Below are 19,520 nucleotides of genomic sequence, written 5' to 3' on the forward strand. Positions count from 1 at the left end.
GCAGTTAGATTTAGGAAAAGCAAGTTTAACTGAGCCTGTGAGGGCGTAGTTTGCTCAGGCTAACGGCAAGGGCCGGGGGTTGAGCAGGGTTTGGTGTGGCTGTGCTGCAGCGCCGCGTTTCCCAAGCAGGTCGTGGACGCGGAAGGACGCCGAGGACCTTTTTGGGTGGCCCTGGGGACAGCGTGAGCAGCTGGTGCACCCCGTGTTCCCCGGGCAGCGTGCACCGCTGCTGCTGGCCCCTGGCCGGCCGCACCCCACTCCTCGCTACCCGCAGGCTGCAGGATGCTGGGCTGGATCGAGCGGGTGGTTCCCCAGCCCCCGGCGCCCCATGTGCCAGAGGAGCCCCCCCCGGCCCCAGTGCAGGAACCAGAGCCGGTTAAGGTGAGTGGGGAACCACTTTGGGGGGGTACTGGGGACCCCACAAACACGGTGGAGAGATGCCCGGTGCCTCTGCGGCACCCCGCAGCATCCCCTGGGGAGGGATGGGGACCAGGCTGCGTCCCCACTGGGGAGGGGGCAGGAAGGATGGGGGGTCCCTGGAGTTTGTAGCCACCTTTGAGCAGGGGGGGGACAGTCCCCTGCCCCTCGCTCTCTGACACCTTTTACCCCGAAGGCACCGACGAGGAAGGCTGGGGATGCTGCTGACCGTGCACCCACTCAAGGTGAGCCCCTGTGGTGAGGGGACACGCCAGCTCGGGCAGCGGGGCTGCGTGCCTTTACGGGCTGGTAGCCTCCTGTCCGGCACGCCGGGGCTGGCTGAGCAGCGATGGCATCTTGCTTTCTTTTTTCTTTTGCCTGCTGCCATTGAAGAAATGGAAAAGAAGGTGGCGTTGGTGGTCCCCGAGGAGCCAGGCTCCATGTTTGAGAGGTATTGCTTGTGAACCCTCCGGCGGGCAACAGGCTTTGCTTTCACTCGGAGCCTGGGATGGGGGGGCCCAGCCTGACTCAGCCCCTTCCCCGGCAGCATGGGGGGCAGTGTGTTCTCCTGGCTGGAAAAGGTGATTCCCCAGCCCGTGCCGGCCCCAGGGACACAGCAGGCGCTCGGGAAGAACTTGGAGACAAGCATTGACGTTCCCGATCAGGTAGGTGACGGATCCAGGCAAGAGTTTGGTGTATTTGAGCTTCTAGCTCTTTTTACCTTTCCTTCTTTTTTCCCTTGCTATCATTCTCCCAGTGCTAACTGGGAGCACTAAACCTGCCCTGTGGGGGCTTCTGCCTTATCCATCCCTGGGGAAAGGGCAGGTTTCCCTCCCTGCCCGGCGGGATGAGCCCCCCTTGGGGGCCGGGCGGGTGACAGTCTGTTTGGCTTTTCAGATGGAGGTCCAGATCCTCAAGGAAGAGGAACAGGAGGCTGTGGGTAAGGAAAGCCGGGAGCCTGCGGCTTGCAGCATCCCGGGAGCCTTTCTGGGCCTCCCACATCCCCCCTCCCTGCTCGGTGACGCTGGCGCGATCGTCCCCTTGAGCCAGCTGATGGGGGGACCAGGAGCTCCCAGCGCAGGTCCCAGCTCTGCCCCATCCCCACGGCACCGCTGTCCTTGCAGAGATAGCCCCCTCAGAGCCGGAGGAGGATGAACCAGATGGCGATGAGCCCGAGGCAGGCTCAGATACCGGCGCGGATGAGTGGTGGGTCCCCGGGGAGGCTGGCGGGGGGATGCGGGAGGGAAGGAGGGGCGCAGAATGAGCCCCCCGACTGCTGCGTGCTCTCCCCGCAGGGCAGGATCGCGGGTGCTCAGCTGGCTGGTGCAGGGGTTCGAGAGGATCGTGCCGCAGCCGGAGGTGCCAAAAAAGCCGGAGGTAAGCACTGCCTGGCTCAGGGGGAGCGGGGGGCTGCGGGGCAGAGGTGACAGCAGAGCGGTGTCCCCGTCCTCGTCCTCCCACACGCCCCGGCTGGGACCTTGGGGAGGAAAACCCCAGGGGAATTCAGAGCAAAAGAGAGAGCTCAGGGTGCCATCCTGGTGCTCCCCAACCTGGGAGGAGCTGGGGGCACCCTCCGTTCGGGACCCGCTGGGGACAGCAACATCAGGGTCCTTGTCAAGGAAGTGGGGCGGGTGTGTGGGGCTGTGCGTGTGGGGCTGTGCGTGTGGGTCCTGGTGGGGTGGGGGACATGCCCACCCAGGGTGACATGGGGCCACTTTGCCATGTCCATCCGTCCCTCTGTCCCTCTGCAGCCGGAGCCAAAGAAGCAGAAGTGCGAAGCCGCAGAGGGAGGTGAGCGGTTCCCCTTCCCTGGGTGGCCCTTTCTAGGGGACACTCTGCCCTCGAGAACCCGGGTGCAGGCAGGCACCGGTGCTGGGGCTGCCCTCCATCCCCGTGCCCCGGGGTGCCAGCTGTGCCCATGGGGGTGGGCACGCCGGGTCCCAGCATCACCGCACTGCCCCTACACCACGTCTGTCCCCAAACCACCCGTGTCCTCGTCCCAGGCTGGATCCCCAGGGGAGAAGCTGCGAGGGAGGTCCCCCAAGCCTGTACCTGTGTGGGAGGTGGCCCTTCCCCAACAAGTTATAAGGTGACCACTGCATTGCTTATCCCCCTTCTTCTGAATAAACCTGAGCAGGCACAAAAGGGACTAAAACCCAGGCAAAGTCAAAAAGCAGCGTTCCAGCTGCCCAGAGCATCCCAGTAGCAGTGGAGCCAGCACCAGTCGAGGAGCAACCGGAGCCGGTGGCCACCGTCACCCCTCCATCCCAGCCTGGGGATGGCAACAGGTAACTGCGGCAGCAGCTTCTGTGTGGGTACCGTGGCTGGAGGGGTGGCTGCTGTGGGGACAAAGGCTCCGGCAACCAGGTCTAACAGTGGTTTCTGGTCACCAGGATGTTTGCCTGGTTGGTCCAGGGGCTGGAGAAGGTGATGCCGCAGCCGGTGACCAGGGAGAAGCAGGACACACAGGTATGCTGTCTGCTGGACAGGCAAAGGGTGCGTGAACGCCATGTCCCTGGCAGGGAGGGTGTCCCCTGCCATGCAGATGGCACCAGATCAGTGCCAGCACCTGCCGTGGTTTGGGCTTCATAGAATCAGAGAATCACAGAAGGGGTTGTGTTGGAAGGGACCTTAAAGCCCATCTAGTCCCAACCCCCTGCCACAGGCAGGGACACCTTCCCCCAGACCAGGTTGCTCCCAGCCCCATCCAACCTGGCCTTGAACACTGCCAGGGAGGGGGCAGCCACAGCTGCTCTGGGCAACCTGGGCCAGTGTCACACCACCCTCACAGGAGCTGTCACCCAGCTCCTTCGAGAAAACATCCCCATGACCTGCCTAGCTGATGGAAACCAGGATTTGGCCTCCAAGCAGTGAGAGGGCCCGTAGCGTGTGTTTTCTTTGCCATTTCCTTGCCTTTCTGTGAGGCACCGGGTGGTGTCCGGGCCATGGCATCTCACCCAGGTGTGATCCAGCTCTAAGGAGAAGCAGCAGCAGCAGCTTTACACACCCTCCTTTGCTTCCCTTGCACCCAGGCGAGCTCACTGATGTGCTCCTGCCCTTTACCATTGTGCGTGGGGATGCTCATGCCCATGGCTGAGACATCCAACATGCCCTGAGAAATCCCATGGGGTATTTAGGGTAAAAAAAAGGGCCACATTTACTGAATCACAGAACCGTTCAGGTTGGAAGAGCCCTCTGGGATCATCAACTCCAGCCATTGCCCTGACACCACCCTGTCAACTAGACCATGGCACTAAGTGCCATGTCCAGGCTTTTCTTAAACCCCTCCAGGGATGGTGACTCCACCACCTCCCTGGGCAGCCCCTTCCAATGGCTAATGACCCTTGCTGACAAGAAATGCTTCCTAATGTCCAACCTGAACCTCCCCTGGTGAAGCTTGAGGCTGTGTCCTCTTGTCCTATCGCTGGTTGCCTGGGAGAAGAGGCCGACTCCCACTGCGCTACAACCTCCCTCCAGGTAGTTGTAGACTGCACTAAGGTCACCTCTGAGCCTCCTCTTCTCCAGGCTAAACACCCCCAGCTCCCTCAGCCGTTCCTCGTAGGACATTTAGGGTAAAAATTTAGGTTTACTGAAAATGGGCAATGTCTCACGTTTCCCTTTTCCTCCTGGCAGGAAGCAGCTACAACAACCTTGAGTCCCGTGGAAGAAAGTAAGTGGTTGCTCCATCTCACTGTGCCGGTTAGCTTGCTGAGGTCGGAAAGTGGTTATTGGGAAGAGGGGCTGCTGGCAGCTTTTATCCCCTGGTCTGCCATGGGTGCCAGCTGGGGAGCCCCTGAAACTGCCCAAGAAAGCCTTGAGAAGAGGGAGCAGATGCGGGGTTGTGGCACGGGCTTGGTAAAACTCAGGGCGTGGGAGTCTAGAGAGACTCATCCTCGGGTCCCGGGTTTTGAGGTTAGTGCTGATATCCAGGTCTATCCTCGAGCTGTGCCGGAGGGTGTTTGCCAAGCTGGTGGATCAAGGGAATTCAAACCTGCCGCCTTCATCACCCCCTTTGGCACGTTTGCTGGCAAGCTGGAGAGTGTTTGCCGAGCCTGGCGTGAGATGTCTAGGGAGGTACCTCAGAAAAAAAATAAATCCTGGGATTAGATGTGTCAGATGTGAGTCTGCAGGGCTGCAGGAGAACGTTGCGGGGTTCACACTGCTGTTTGCCTGCCCGTGGAGGGGAACAAGCGCCAGCCCTGGGGGCAGCTGGGCTTGGCTCCCCACACCAGCCACGTTGCAGGATGCCGAGCAAAGCAGGGAGCCTGGCCAGGAGCCACGGCTGCCTCCACAGATGGACCAGTCAGGGGGGATGTCACACAGCGCCGTACAAGCGCCGTGCCCAGGAAGGAGTGTCGGTTGGGCCGTGGGAGCTGCTGATGGGAGCGGGGACCCACCGCGGTGCACAGAGGCTGTGCATCTGTTCAGGGCCATGCCGGGAGGCTGCTCCCACCGAGCCAGCAGCCACTTGGTGGGATCTCAGAATGGGCAGTCCTGCAGGAAGGCATTTGTGCATGTGTTTGTACAAACTGGAGACCTGAGCGCTGCTGTGGACCTTGGAAAGAGGCAAAGCCGGTGGGATGCTGCTGCACGTGCAGGACAGTCATAGAATCACAGAAGGGTTTGGGTTGGAAGGGACCTTAAAGCCCGTCCAGTTCCAATCCCCCTGCCATGGGCAGGGACACCTTCCCCCAGACCAGGTTGCTCCAAGCCCCATCCAACCTGCCCTTGAACACTGCCAGGGAGGGGGCAGCCACAGCTTCTCTGGGCAACCTGGGCCAGGGTCTCACCACCCTCACAGCAAAGAATTTCTTCCTCACATCTCATCTCAATCTCCCCTCTTTCAGTTTAAAACCGTTCCCCCTCGTCCTGTCACTCCACGCCCTTGTCAAAAGCCCCTCTCCCGCTTTCCTGTAGCCCCTTCAGGCACTGGAAGGTGCTAGAAGGTCTCCCTGGAGCCTTCTCTTCTCCAGGCTGAACAGCCCCAACTCTCTCAGCCTGTCTCCAGAGCAGAGGGGCTCCAGCCCTCTGAGCATCTTCGTGGCCTCCTCTGGACTCACTCCAACAGCTCTGTGTCCTTCTTACGGACACCCTTTGTGCACGGCTGCCTTGCGTTACAGCTCGCTTTGGTGCCTTGAGGCACCTCAAGGTCCCTTAATCTGCCCAAGGAAGGGAGTGATTGGCTCGAGCGAGAGATCTGCCCCAGCCCCAGACTCCTAGCAGGCTCATTAATGTTTTCCTTCTCCTTTTGTTTCAGGGGGCAAAGGGGCTTAGCGCCTCTGAAACAAACGGAAAACGAAGACCGTGGTGAGCCAGCCCTTCCCACAACCAAACGAGACCAACCCGAGGAGAAAGCGCAGCTGGGGAGGAAAAGCAAAAGGGGAATCTGCAAATGGTCTCTAGCTCCTTCCCAGTTGGGGCGGCGGGGGACACAAGGCTGGCACGGGGATGCTGGCTGCGTGTCCCAGGGCTGTCCCATCCCCGCTCCCTCTTGGCTCCGGGAACCAGAGCTATTGGGTTTGCAGGATGACATTTATGAGACAGGAGCTGTAATTTATAGGAGGGTAGAAAAGCATCACCCAGGACACCTCAGAGGCAGAAAGCCTCTTGCTGCAGCCTCCCAGCACTCCTGGCTCTCTCAAAGCCTCCCCTAGCATCCACGTATTCACCCCTGAGGCCTCCAGCTGAAGCCCACAGGCTTCTTTGAGTTGACTTCTGCCTCCGAGGTGTAACGTTACAAAGCTCTTTAAGCTCTCGTCAGCTTCTTATTGCTTTTCTTCCATTAACTGAGTGTTTTCTCCCAGCAAGTGCAAAGGGCTCTGGTTTGCAGCAGCAAGTGCAGGCAGCTGAGGTTAATCTCTAGGCGAATATGTAGGAGTTAATGGTTAAAAGTGTTTGCCCAGGCTCTCCTTATGGGAGAACTTACCCCAAACTCTCCTTACCCCCAACTATGGCTGCTCTCGCCCAAAGCTCACATCTCCTCGGATGCGGCACTAGCGGCGGTGGCAGGAGTGTCCCGACAGGGAAGGGATCCCACGGGCATGCCGGGCTGGGTGGGGTGAAAGCCCCTACACGCCAGGTTTTTAGTGGAGATCTTAGAATCACAGAATGATTTGGGTTGGGAGGGACCTTCAAAGATGATCTGGTCCCACCCCACTGCCACAGGCAGGGACACCTTGCACTAGACCAGGTTGCTCCAAGCCCCGTCCGTCCTGGCCTTCAACACTTCCAATGGTGGATCATCCACAGCTTCTCTGGGCAACCTGGGCCAGGGTCTCACCACTCTCATCACACAACATTTCTTCCTTATGTCCAATCTAAATCTACCTTCTTTCGGTTTAAAACTGTCCCCCCTTGTCCTTGGTAAAAGGTCTTTCTCCATCTTTCAAATAAGCCCCCTTGATACGTTGAAAGGCCACGATAAGGTGTCCCACCATCTCGTTGCATCTCTTCAGGACGATCTAGGCAGCCATAATGATGAGTCACGAGCCAAGCAACCAACCTGAGATCCATGCCCCGTGTTTATAATGAACTCCGCGGGTACTAGGCTACGATTTTAGTATTTGTCCCATTTTCATATAATGTATCCAAAAGTGGTGGTGTGTTTTAAGAGCCATCTCACTGATTGCTGTCCCACATTTTAATTAACGGAGATCTAGAGGGAAGGAGCTAAAGGCAGTGTGGGCACCATGGGGTGGGTAAATATGACCCAAAGCCGACCATGGGTGGGTTTCCTGCCTTTCTGTAGTTGAATTTGCACGTTTCCTATTAGCTTTGCTGCGGCCGTGTAAGTTTTGTTGTCAGGCAGACCTCAAAATAAACTGGTTTTACAGTATGTGGATGCGCTTCCTCCTCCTGTTTCTCCGGTGTGTGCCTGGCGCGGTAGGATGGGTACACCTGGGACACGGAGAGGGCTGGTCATGGGTCAGAGCCATCGATTGCAGCTGGTCTGACAGCCTCCCCAGTAACTCGCCGTGGAGTTTCCCCTGGTGATACTGGGAAATTGCAGGGTGTGTGGGATGCTTCCCTCCGCCGTGCCCGGGGCAGCGTTAGGAGCGGACACGGTGTGGTGCTCGAGGCATTGCAACATGGGCGCTGGGTTGAGCCTTGCTCTGCAAAAGCAGGGCCCTCGGGCCGTGCCAGCGCAGCGTTTCGCTCAGGGCTCGCGAGGGGAAAGGCTTTGGGCTCTTCCCGTGGCTGCTTCTGTTTGCAAGGAGAGACAAAATGTGGCCTGGAGATGGGCCAAGTCATCTGCGGGTGGAGGTTGCTACGTGCCAACAAACTTTTGTATGCAAAGGGTTGTAATTTTCATAGGGTTTTGGACGTGCTTGGCACAAAAATGGTAAATTTTCTTCTTCCTTCTGGCAAAAGTACCCAAGGCATCTGTCTGGCACAGCTCGGGGGGACCGCGGCTGCACAGGAGTGTGCAGGTTGAGAGGTGCCTCAGTCCTGGCACCTCTGCATTGAGCAGCTAAAACGTGGGCTCTGCCCTCTTGGCAATGTGCTGCTCTCACTTCACCACCTCCCTTTCCCCATTCCTGTTTCAGTTCATATTGTCGCTGGGGAACCCGAGGAGACTGACCTCGTCCTGGAGGATATAGAGGATGACTGGAGTAATGAAGCCGCGTGTGAGATGGTGATCTGGCGTCACGAGACTGAGCTGGTGGCAGATGCTTATCCCCTTCCCCCCATACAAGAGGAACCTCAGGAAGAAGAACACAGGTAGGAGAAGGGAGATGCTGTTGATGGGCAGCCCTGCGCGCTCTCCGGCCACCAGCGCGGTGGCCATGCGAAGGGACGAGCACGTCCCTGGGCGTTCCTCCTTGCCAGCGCTGGTGGTGCAGCTGGTAGAGGGCAGCCAAGGTGCCCATTTCCAAAGAGGGGGACACCAGAAGGACCCAAAAGGTGTGTGAGCAAATGGCCTTTCCTTCTGTTGTTGAGTGGCAGAGCCATGAACGCAATGCTCCACGTTGCCCTGCAGAGGACAGCTGAAGGATGCTCTGCTTAGTTTTCCTGTAAGTAGGTTTTGGCCCTAAGGCAAGAGGGTTTGGACCTCGTTCCCACCAACTGCGCATCCAACTGTCACGACGTTTGGAAATGGTAGTCTTCTGTGTATAATTCATCCTATGTCTTCCAAAAGAAACCCCTGCTGACACCTCCCGAGGGCTGGGCAATGCGTTCAGAGCCGGGAGCAGGCTGCGTGGCAGCAGGGGGATGAGAGGTGTCCATGCACACTCCCAAAGGGTTTGGGAGCCCCCCCAAGATGCTCCCGGAGCCCAGCACACATGCAGGAGAGGGCGAGCGCAGCAGTCCCCGCCTCCGACATGGGCGATGCTCGACTGCAGTAAGCACAAGCGATGCCCAGAGCCACCTTCGCTCAGCAGAGCTCTTCTGCTCAGCCAGAAAACACTGGACATGTTAGAAAAATATTGTTTGGAGTTTTGCCCCCTTAGTATACAAGCCCAAGAAGCGGCAGGCAGCAAGCACGTTCTGTCCTGGAGGGTGGAGTTCATGAACAGGGAAGTTTGGGTCAAAAATCAGCAGCAAGTGACCCCTAAGCACATCCCCTCCCTGTGCCGCAAGGGGAATTTGAACGTTCAAGGATTCTGGTTTTGCATTTCCAAACTTTTTCCCGTTCTGCCTCCCACCCACTTGGGGCCGCAGGTACTGATGGGCTGTGAAACAGCGTGTGCCCGGTGTGCCCGAGTGTGTCACCCCCCCAAGATGTTGGCTGGGGGGTGGAGGGAGAGCGTTGCCAGCCTAAGGGGGTGCAGAGACTGGCAGTGATGTTTAGACATGCTTTTTGGATTTCACCTAATGAGTTTCTCCTTTCCAGGCTGTGGGTGGGCTCCCTGAGCAGTGCCGAGGAGGAGGAAGAGGAAGAGGAAAAGGAGGAGGAGGAGGAGAAGGAGGAGGAGGAAGAGGAAAAGAAGGAGGAGGAGGAAGAGGAGGAGGAAGAGAAGGAGGAGGAGGAGCAAGAGAAGAAGGAGGAAGAGGAAGAGAAGGAGAAAGTGGAGGAAGAGAAGGAGGAGGTGGAGGAAGAGATGGAGGAGGAGGAGGAGGAAGAGGAAGAGAAGGAGAAAGTGAAGGAAGAGAAGGAGGAGGTGGAGGAAGAGATGGAGGAGGAGGAGGAAGAGAAGGAGGAGGAAGAGAAGGAGGAGGAAGAGAAGGAGGAAGAAGAGGAGGAAGAAGAGGAGGAGGAAGAGGAAGAAGAGGAGGAGGAAGAGGAAGAAGAGGAGGAGGAAGAGGAAGAGAAGGAGGAGGTGAAGGAAGAGAAGGAGGAGGTGGAGGAAGAGAAGGAGGAGGTGGAGGAAGAGAAAGAGGAAGAGAAGGAGAAGGAGGAAGAGAAGGAGGAGGTGGAGGAAGAGATGGGGGAGGAAGAGAAAGAGGAAGAGAAGGAGGAGGAGGAAGAGAAGGAGAAGGAGGAGGAAGAGAAGGAGGAGGAGGAGGAAGAGAAGGAGGAAGAGGAGGAAGAGATGGAGGAGGAAGTGGAGGAAGAGATGGAGGAGGAGGAAGAGGAAGAGAAGGAGGAGGAAGAGAAGGAAGAGAAGGAGGAGGAAGAGAAGGAAGAGGTGGAGGAAGAGAAGGAAGAGGTGGAGGAAGAGAAGGAGGATGAAGAGAAAGAAGAAGAGGAGGAGGAGGAGGAAGAGGAGGAGGAGGAGGAGGAAGAGAAGCAGGAGGAGGAGGAAGAAGAGAAAGAGGAGGAAGAGAAGCAGGAGGAGGAGGAAGAGAAGCAGGAGGAGGAGGAAGAAGAGAAAGAGGAGGAGGAAGAAGAGAAAGAGGAGGAGGAAGAAGAGAAGGAGGAGGAGAAGGAGGAGGAGGTGGAGGAGAGTGCAGGGTGAGTGGCTCCCGTTGCCTTTATGACACTGTTGGAAGCGAGTGTGAACACAGTTGTTGTTTCAGCTGCGTTCACAAGCCGGAGAGGCTGAAACACGCGCGGGGGAGGGATGCTTTGGGGAGGGATGCTTTTGGGGGGTTGCTTTCCCAAACCGGCTCACCCCAGGGCTCGCTGCTGACGCGGCACCTGGTGCCACAGGCTCCATCTCCATCACCACGCACCCGTAGCAACCGCAGCCTCAGCCATCCCCTCCCGCGGGGTCCAGCAGCTCCGCCGAGCAGGAGCCCCCGGGCTGTGCCTTCATCGGGAGCTGGGAGCACCCAGCTCTTGGAGAGGATCCGCTTATTTAAACCCACATCCGTTAATTCAGGGCAGTCGGGATTATTATGGGTATTACAGAGCTGAATTTAAAGACAGGATTATGTGTTGTACCCGCAAATGCTACTTAATACAAGGAGGTAAAATCTTACATTTTTTTTCCTGTTGTGGAAAATAGCCGAGTTATTGTCAGCTGTTGTAGGTGGTGACTTTGGTCTAGGTGGTATTTAGAAAAATCCACTTTGTTTAGCGGGTTGCTCTGATTTCACGTGGGATAAACATTTAGGCATTTATTACCTAGTGTTACAGTATTATTCTCTGTTAATTCTTCTGCAGTACCTAGATTTTCAGGAAGAAGCTGAAAACGCATGATTATTCAGTGTCAAACCCATATCTTTTTATTTCATCAACATTTGGTCCTGGAGCTCCACTATAGAAACTTAAGCTTCAATTGTTGGGTAAATGAGATGCTGCTCCATCCTTCAAAGTGTTTGTTTACAGGAAAACAGAGACACAGAGGGGTTTTCTAGGTTAGGATGAAAAGACTTGCAATTGCATTTGAAAGGAGCGTAATTAAAAAAAAAGAAGGAGGGGATGGAATTATTAAAATTAATTTTAAAGAGACCTTGGAAAATAACAGTTTTTCAAGACATGGAGGTAGAAGAAAAAAAGCAGCCGCTGCTTTTTACATACATCTTCCGATTTAGGAACTGCCAAGGATGTGGGAAGATGGTTTTTCAATCTTCATGCATTTAGTTGTCTTAAAATTTTTCATTATCCCCAATCCCCGCTTTGTGTCTCTCACCAGCAAAGCGCAAATAGGGAGATAAGTGCACAGAACAACATGATGAGGCTTTTTTTTTTTCATTTCTAAAGTTATATTAAATCAATAAAATCGGTTTTGTGAGAATGGTGGAGCTGGGGTCTGTGCTTGCTGCTGAAGGAAAATGAGAATTGTGTGTCCTGGGGGTGTCTTGCAGAGGCAAACGTGGGATTCGGCTGGTGCTTGCAGGGCAGCCCTGCCTGGAGATGAGGCTCTCAGCTTTTCATTTGGCAAATTTTAATTATATGAGAAATTATTATGCACAGCAGGAGAAACATACTGCCCCTAGCTTTCTGCATATGCAATTTTTGCTTATGCATATGCAATGCCCTCCATTGCTGGAGCGAGTCCAGAGAAGGGCAACAGAGCTGGTGAAGGGTCTGGAGCACAAGTGTGATGGGGAGCGGCTGAGGGACCTGGGGGGTTTAGCCTGGAGAAAAGGAGGCTGAGGGGAGACCTTCTCGCTCTCTACAACTACCTGAAAGGAGGGTGTAGCGAGGAGGGAGTCGGTCTCTTCTCCCAGGTAACAAGTGACGGGATGAGAGGAAACGGCTTCAAGTTGTGCCAGGGGAGGTTTAGATTGGAGATCAGGGACAATTTCTTCCCCCGAAGGGTTGTCAAGCGCTGGAACAGGCTGCCCAGGGCAGTGGTGGAGTCCCCATCCCTGGGGGGATTTAAAAGCCGTGTAGATGTGGTGCTGAGGGACATGGGTTAGTGGTGGGTTTGGCAGTGCTGGGTTAACGGTTGGACTTGATGATCTAAAAGGTCCTTCCCAACCAGAACGGTTCTGTGATTCTAAACTAAGATTTCTGTGGTATCATTCGCCTGCAAATGGGGCTGGCAGCACAGCTGGAGGAGTGGTTCTCCCCAAAACTGGGAGAGCCATGCATCATCCCCACTGACCTGATGCCCACCTGTTGACATGATGCCCCCCATCCGCAATGTGCCTGACCTCAGAAAGGGCAAAAGGGAACTCAGACGCTTGTCTCTGCTTGATCTGTCCCATGCAGACCCCTGATCCAGTCGCCTTGTCTCACCACTGATGAAGGTGTGGATGAATCCTACTTTGCAGAGGAAGCTCTCAGGTTTGAGCAGCTGGAAGAAGCTGAGATAAGTGATCTCCAAAGTGCTTTTATACAGGTACAGTGTTACTCCCTGCTTGGGCTCAGGTCTGCGATGAGCTCTTGCTGCTCAGCACGTGCCAGGGGCTCAGAGCTCGTCTGGGGGGACACAGTGCCCTGACGAGGAGCAGGGACTGGGACGGGCATTGGGAATGTTTCCCACTGAGGTGTCACCGTTTCTGAACCTGAGACAGCAGCAGTAGCTGTGCACCAAGGGGGGATGCTTTCACCCTAAACCGTTGGCACTGAACAACAAGCTGAGAAGCTGGCGGATGGTCGGGGGATATGGGGCACCCAATCAAGCTGCAAAGTGTGCTCTTTTACAGACGGAGCAGGTCTTTTTCTCCTTAAAATGGCTTTTTTGTTGTTTTGAAGGTGGAAGAGGAGACAGATGAAGCTGCTGAAACCAATGCTGAAGGTACAATAGCAGCGCAGTGTGGAATTAGGATGAACCAAAGCAGGCGAGGGGAAAACACAGCTTCTCCCTCCCCGCTGCTCGCTGTCTGGGAGCGGGCAGCTGAGTTCCCTGCAGCGTGGGCAGCCAGGGCTTTTTGCTGGCTTGAAGCATCCCGTGGGAGCAGTGCGATGGCAACATTGTCATCAGCTGGAGCCGGCTCTGGAAGGCTGGTGCTTACACATTACTTAGCCTTGTTGATTAAGCAACCTCTGCTGTGGAATAAGAGTTTCTCCTTCAGCTGAAGAACGTTGGAGGAGATAAAAAGGCTTTTCTCTACTATTTTGCTCATTTTGGAAAATAACCAGTGGCATAAAGTGCATTTTAATATAACCTATTAGGAAGTAATGGGTTTGCTAACGATACTCATGTGGTGAGCTCCCATCGCAGCCTGGGCGAGCAAAGGCAGCTCCTGGCATAACTCCACCGACGTCGGGCGAGTTGCACAAGGCTTGACCTGAGGCCTGGTGCAGGCTGGAGGTTCCTCTGCTCGTGCAGCCCCGCAGAGCGCCCCAATCTTGCAGCAATTCTAGCAAAGCACGTGGTAGGATGCTCACCACAGTGAGCAACAGAAACCCCAGCAGCCCTGACACAGTGTCCCGTCTCAAACCATTCTGTGTTTTATTGCAGCTTCAGACGCCTTGCCTTTTGCTTGAAGCACCTAGGCGCCTAGCAGCATGTCCAAGCGTGCCCGAGACGTCGAGCTAGATCGGCTGGTGCACGACAAGCCGCTCGATGGCGGGGACACCTCCCCTCTGGGCCGCGGCACGCTAGAGCAGCTCCCCAATGTCCCCAGCTACCGAGCCACCGCTGCCTCCCGCATCCCTGTCCTTGTCGCCAGCAAGCCCGAGGCTGGAGTTGTCAACCCCAATTTTTGCAATGAGGAGCAATCCCCGCTAGGTATTAGAGATGTTGGCTTTGACGATGGGCTTGCGTAGCTTAAGAGGGGGGCGAGGGGTTATTATCAGAGCAGTTGCTTTTTGGGTAAAAAAATTAATGTTTTTTTCTGCTTCTGCCTCATCACTGTGTGCCTGTCTAGCTAACCCCTGCAGAGTGTTTGCAAATACCTGTAGATGCTATCTGTTTTGATCTGCTTGGCCAAAAACTCTCCCGAATGACCTGCAGGCAGAGGGTCAAATACCCTCCACACACGTAGTTTTCTCCTTAGCGTTCGTACAATCCACTCACACTAAGAGGATGGTAAGATGGAGGTTTGCTGTTCATGGTTTTCTGCCCTTTAGCCCAAAGTACAGATTATGTTTCTGTAGCTTTACTTTGCTTTGTTTTGACCCAGCGAGTCAAATTCTGCTGCTTTTCCTTACGTGCAATGGGATTTCAACTTTGCAACCCAAACAAGCCATTTCTTGGTGGTTTGATCCAGTGGTCCCACATCAGCGTGGGGCAGGAGGGGATGCACAGGGTCTTTCAGACATGTGAAAACCTCCCTTAGAAGAAAACCTGCAGGAACTCATTGCATTTTGTTATATAGCTAAGAAAAGGGGTGACACTTCGCAGACCAAGATAACCCCCAGCGCCATTTCTCCCTTGGGCAATTGGCGTCTCTCCTTACCCACTACAATCATCCAACCTTCCTGCTTCTAACCTTGCTTGTGGCAGGAAGCAATTAGTACCTCTGCAGAAGAGAGAGGCTGTCAGTGCTTATTTAAATAGAATCATAGAATCCTAGAATGGTTTGGGTTGGAAGGGACCTTAAAGATCATCTAGTTCCAACCCCCTGCCACAGGCAGGGACACCTTCCACCAGACCAGGTTGCCCAAAGCTTCATCCAACCTGGCCTTAAATAGTGCCTTATTCTGTATGAAAAGCAAATGCTCGTGTAATTTGGAGCTTGCGTGATCCATATGTTTATGTTCAGAAGACCCAGGAGGTTTCCTAGACCCTGGGAGGCAGGTTTGCAGCTGGAAGTTTCTGCCTAACACCTGCAGCTGGTGATCCTCAATGGTCATCGTTTTCCGAACCATGGGGACCCAACGCACAGAGCAGTTGCGATCACTGCAGGCTGGGAAAGCAGAAGGGAAGAAGCTGGCGCTTCTTATAGTGTTAAAAACTGGGCAAAAAAAGAGGAAAAAATGCTCCAAACCATTAGGAGAAAGCAGTGCCAGGGAGGATGGAACGGAGGGGAAAGGAGAGTCCTTCCCGCACGCTGTGGGGATTGGGGGGCAGCTCTGCGGAGGAGGTGGGGCTTGGGGATTCATCCTAGCTGTGGGTTGGGCCCCGTGCCCCTCTCACCTGCAATTATTGTCCTTCTCCATGGGCCAGGTAATTACCCCATCGTGGACATCAGGGATGTGGACGATGCCGAGGAGGACGATGGTACCCACTTACCGGTGCCCGCTGCCGGCGCTCCCAACATGCTGTCGGTGCCCGGCATGGTGCCGGCATCCCCCAGGTATGGTTCCATCCTGGCGCGGTCCCCAGCTCCTGGAGGTCTCATCCCCAACAGTGCCGGTACAGGAAAATTCATTCGACCTGTTGGTGGCAGGTTGGGACAGTGAGGCGGGGTGCTGTGGGTGGTGGGTGTCACCACCCCCAGGCAGGGGAGATGGCAAAAGCCTTGCCTCGTGTTTGCATTTTTTAATTAAATGGTTAAACATTGTTTAAAGCTTTTGGGGCCCAGCGACACCCTGGTCTGTGTCTCCTCCTGGAGCTGGGCTCAATCCCCAGGTCGTGATCAGATCCCATTTGTCTGTTGACGCAAGTGGCTCTGCTCCCAAATTCGGAGTGCGGGGCGGGGTGCTGGATATGGGCCTTCAGCATAAAAACCAACGATTTTCTTCTTGTGTTTTTGCTGGAGGGGTTCGCAGCATCTTCCCCCTGGCTTTGTATCATCAGAACAAGGATGCTCGGAGAGGGGGAGGATTAAAACTGAGCTTTAAAATGGGCAATGGGGCAGCGCGGTGCCCCGAGGAGGCAGAGACAGGGGAAGGGCAGCTGACCAGTGGGAGGTGGCGGATGTTGTCCTAACAACATCACAGACCTTGGCAAGACTATTTCTCCAAACGGATGTAGTTTGGGAAACCTCTCCATCCACACCTGAGGGTGCTTGAACAGGGAGGTGGGTGGTTTTCCTCTTCCCCTGCGCTGCACACTGGGGGAATGAAGGTTTTGCTGGCCTTGTTTATCTGCTCCCCTTCCCCTTCCAGAGCCAGCAAGGCTGGGGGCAGGTGGGTTCATCATGGTTGGCTTTCTTCAGGACATTTGCAATGGCAGGACAACCTCCCTCTGTGTCCTGGCTTGCTCCTGCTCCACACACAGCACTGAGTCACTTTGCACCAGGGTCAGTGAAATCCTGGTTAATTTGAGCAACAGCTGTGGAAGCAGAAGACAAATTCTGTGTCACAGTTAAAACTCTGGCCTTGACTTGCAGGTTTGCAAGCCAGATTTTTGCCGTGATTGTCATCTTTATATTCAGATCTCTTTCTGCCACGTTGCTTCCCCACGTGTAAGGAAGTTGTCTCAGAAACTCGTCTATGCCAAAGGGAGCCACCAGCTCTGTTAGGAGCTCGGTGGTGGCCAGGAAGGGACACGGCTTCAGCAGCAAAGGATTGGGGTGGTTTGCTCCCATTGACTTCAGGCAACACCTAATTACTCTGATTTTTGATGAGGGGAAAACTGACCTTGGTAGGAGAAAGGGAAGTGGAAGAGATGAGACCTGGGAGAAGGAGAAGGGAGAGGAGCTGCCTGAGGACAGAGGACAAGCTGAGCCTCAGTCACCCTGTTTGTGTCCACAGGAAGAGGCTTCTGGCCCCGGCGGATGGTCTGGACGCGCAGTCCGCAAACCAAGCGCTGCTGGGCAGCGATGAACACCAGAGGGAAAGGTGCGTGGTGGGACCGAGGGGCTCCGGATCAGCCAGGCTCCCAGGGGTTGGGATCCCGGGGCTTGGGTGGAAACAGCAAGGATCCCAGAAGAGCTGGGATACCAAAGGGAGAGGGAGCCGTGTCTGCCGTGGGTCTAGCACCGTGTAACAAGTCACGCGCCCGCTCTCCAAAAACCCACAACCACGGTGCTCCCTGGAGCAGAAACTGCTCTCTTGTTTTTCCTGTACCCAGGTAGAAATATTCTCCTTAAGACTAGGTTTAACCACAGAGAAGATGCATCTTTGATCTACATACGCTATAGCACCATGGGGACACCTTGTTTTTACTGATGGTGGAGAAATAACCTTTTCCTTCCGTGTAGGAAGAGAGCACATGCTGTGTATAACACACCTCAGGTCCTGACTTCCCTGCGGCCCCGGGAGACAGCCTTGGAGGGAGCTGCCCTCCATGGGAAGCAAAGCCTTGGGGAGGGTCTGCACCTCCACAGAGTGCAGGATTTTGCCTTCTTCCTGGGCAGAAATCGTTATGCCAATTATCACAACGAACCAGCCTGGAGTGACAGCAAACGAGCTTGGTTTTGTCCTCCCTCGTAGTGGTGCTTCTCAGTCACACTAGGTGTAGCATCCCATCTGAATCCGACCTAGTTTTAATAAAGAGGCTGAGAAGAGATGATGTAGCTTGTAATTTCAGGGGCTTGGTGCACATTTTCACCCCATATTTCTTCCAAAATTTTCTTCTCCTGAACACGTGCAATCCAGCCTGGGATCTTGGTGCTTCCCAAGTCCCTCTGATGTCATCTCGCACCCCAGGGCAAGGATGAGGCTCAGGCTGGTGCTACTTGATGGTATTTTACTGAAACCACCTTAACTTGTGTCCTTCTGATTACACAATAGCCCAATAAATAGGGGTAAATCCTAATTCAGGATCCCGTAGGTTAAAAAAATGGGTTGTGAACCTGCCCTTGGGCTTTCCTACCTGCATGCAATGCCTGACGGTCTCCTCGCAGCCTGCCCGAGCGCATCGGCTCAGCCACAAGCCTGAGCAGCGCCTTTGTCAACACCCGGCTCCAGGAGCTGGTGAAGCTCTTCAAAGAGAGGACAGAGAAGGTGAAGGAGAAGCTGACTGACCCCGACGTCAGCTCGGACGAGGAGAGCCCTACGGCATGTGAGTTTGAGTGGGGCTGGGTGCGTTCAATGGATGGGTCCCCCCCCCCGCTGTGTTTTCAGGGAGACAGCTGCTTTATTAACAACTTAAAGACCTTAAAACAAACTGCCGTAAGATGATTTTCTGCCCTTTAAAATACCTGTGTGGCCTCTCCCAGCCCCCGCCAAGCCGGCGCCTGCACCAGCACCGGCGCCTCCCCCGGCAGGGCAGCCGGAGGGGGACAAGCCGGAGGAGGACGAGCACTACTGCGAGATGCTGTGCTGCAAGTTCAAGTACCGGCCCTGGCTGGACCGCCTGAAAACCTACAAGTTCCCCAGCAGCATCGACCCGCTCACCAGTGAGTGATGGAGCGTAGCCTAGCGCCCGGGCTGGGGGCAAGCTGGCCAGGGGAGAGGGGGTTAAGAAGGTGTAAAAGATGAGACCTTGTAGAGAAGGGAGGACAACTAAGCAAGGAGCAACTTAGCATATACCTGTCTACTAAAAAAAAAACCAGAGTTTTAAATTCCCCTGCAAGGCACAGGCTTTCCTGAATACTTCCTGATGGCTGTGGGTGTCAGGAGCACGACCGGGCAGGGAAGGGGTAGCCAGCTTCTGCTTTTCAAGCTTTTTAGTGGGCAAATGCTGTCCCTGTGGCGTGGACATCCCAAATGAAAATAAAAAAATCACAAAAGAGAAATCCACACCCCACAGGAGCCCAGCTCCTTCCTTAGTCCTTGCTATTTCACAGCCATTTCAAAGCCCCCAGGCTCAGGCAGGCAGCAGTTGGCTCAGCACAGCCTTGAGGGGAAAAAAAGCAAACCAAGAAAGTCAGTATTGTGGGAGCAAAGCAAAGGCAAACCTGGTTGAACCAGCAAAGTTAGAAGAGGCTTTCTGATAAAAAGCAATGTGCTCCACAACTGGTGGTATTCACTTTGCAATTAAACACTGCTGATAAGAGACCTCCCGCAGGTTTCGTCCTTGCGCTCAGGGCAGGTCAGGGGATGAAAACCTCTTTGCGTAGCGGATTCACACGGACAAGGGACGTGCACCCAGCTAATGGTGGTGGGTTCCCTGTGTGCAGGCCTGATGTACGTGCTGTGGCTGTTCTTCGTTGTCATGGCCTGGAACTGGAACTGCTGGTTGATCCCTGTTCGCTGGGCTTTCCCCTACCAGACACCTTCAAACATCTACTACTGGCTGCTCACGGACTACACCTGCGACCTCATCTATCTGCTGGACCTCCTTGTCTTTCAGCCCCGGCTGCAGTTTGTCAAGGGGGGAGACATAATAGTAAGTGGCAGCGCACTGCATCCCACTGCTGGGGACCAGCTGCGGGGACCTCCCATCCCCATCACCCAAGCGGCACGGATGGTGCTGGTCACTGACCTCTGAATCAAGCCCTGCCACCATGGCTGTGGCCATCAGGGCTGTGTCCACTCTTGGAGGACTGCAAACATCTCTCCTGCCACGTAATGGATAAGCCAGCAGTCTTTTTGTCCACCAAACCTACGTATTTTCCCCCTAAAGTCAATACCAACCCATCTAGGAGGCGTGTGGTCCATGGTG

The 19,520-nt window shown here is 55.1% G+C and overlaps 2 protein-coding genes across 2 annotated transcripts in view; both read left to right on the forward strand.

Annotated features, from left to right (window-relative positions):
• The first annotated feature begins 282 nt into the window (after positions 1-282).
• Positions 283-19,520, forward strand: part of CNGB1 (cyclic nucleotide gated channel subunit beta 1) — a 28,774-nt gene continuing 9,536 nt past the window's right edge. Inside the window, exons 1-21 of the mRNA XM_068411578.1 lie at positions 283-381; positions 614-662; positions 811-868; positions 965-1,082; positions 1,315-1,357; positions 1,542-1,623; positions 1,713-1,794; positions 2,169-2,208; positions 2,555-2,705; positions 2,811-2,886; positions 4,051-4,087; positions 7,965-8,139; positions 9,254-9,276; positions 10,177-10,255; positions 12,407-12,536; positions 12,893-12,935; positions 15,252-15,381; positions 16,724-16,810; positions 17,818-17,975; positions 18,133-18,312; positions 19,036-19,244. Coding sequence (XP_068267679.1) covers positions 283-381; positions 614-662; positions 811-868; positions 965-1,082; positions 1,315-1,357; positions 1,542-1,623; positions 1,713-1,794; positions 2,169-2,208; positions 2,555-2,705; positions 2,811-2,886; positions 4,051-4,087; positions 7,965-8,139; positions 9,254-9,276; positions 10,177-10,255; positions 12,407-12,536; positions 12,893-12,935; positions 15,252-15,381; positions 16,724-16,810; positions 17,818-17,975; positions 18,133-18,312; positions 19,036-19,244 — 2,049 coding nt within the window. The remainder of the gene's footprint in view (positions 382-613; positions 663-810; positions 869-964; positions 1,083-1,314; positions 1,358-1,541; positions 1,624-1,712; positions 1,795-2,168; positions 2,209-2,554; positions 2,706-2,810; positions 2,887-4,050; positions 4,088-7,964; positions 8,140-9,253; positions 9,277-10,176; positions 10,256-12,406; positions 12,537-12,892; positions 12,936-15,251; positions 15,382-16,723; positions 16,811-17,817; positions 17,976-18,132; positions 18,313-19,035; positions 19,245-19,520) is intronic.
• Positions 9,489-9,956, forward strand: LOC137669267 (golgin subfamily A member 6-like protein 26; the record flags this gene model as incomplete). Its single annotated transcript, XM_068411284.1, has 2 exons — positions 9,489-9,680; positions 9,822-9,956. Coding segments are annotated over 2 exons (327 nt in total), but the record flags the coding sequence as incomplete, so codon positions are not given.

Source organism: Nyctibius grandis, chromosome 12, assembly GCF_013368605.1.
Source record: "Nyctibius grandis isolate bNycGra1 chromosome 12, bNycGra1.pri, whole genome shotgun sequence".
NCBI lineage: Eukaryota > Metazoa > Chordata > Aves > Nyctibiiformes > Nyctibiidae > Nyctibius > Nyctibius grandis.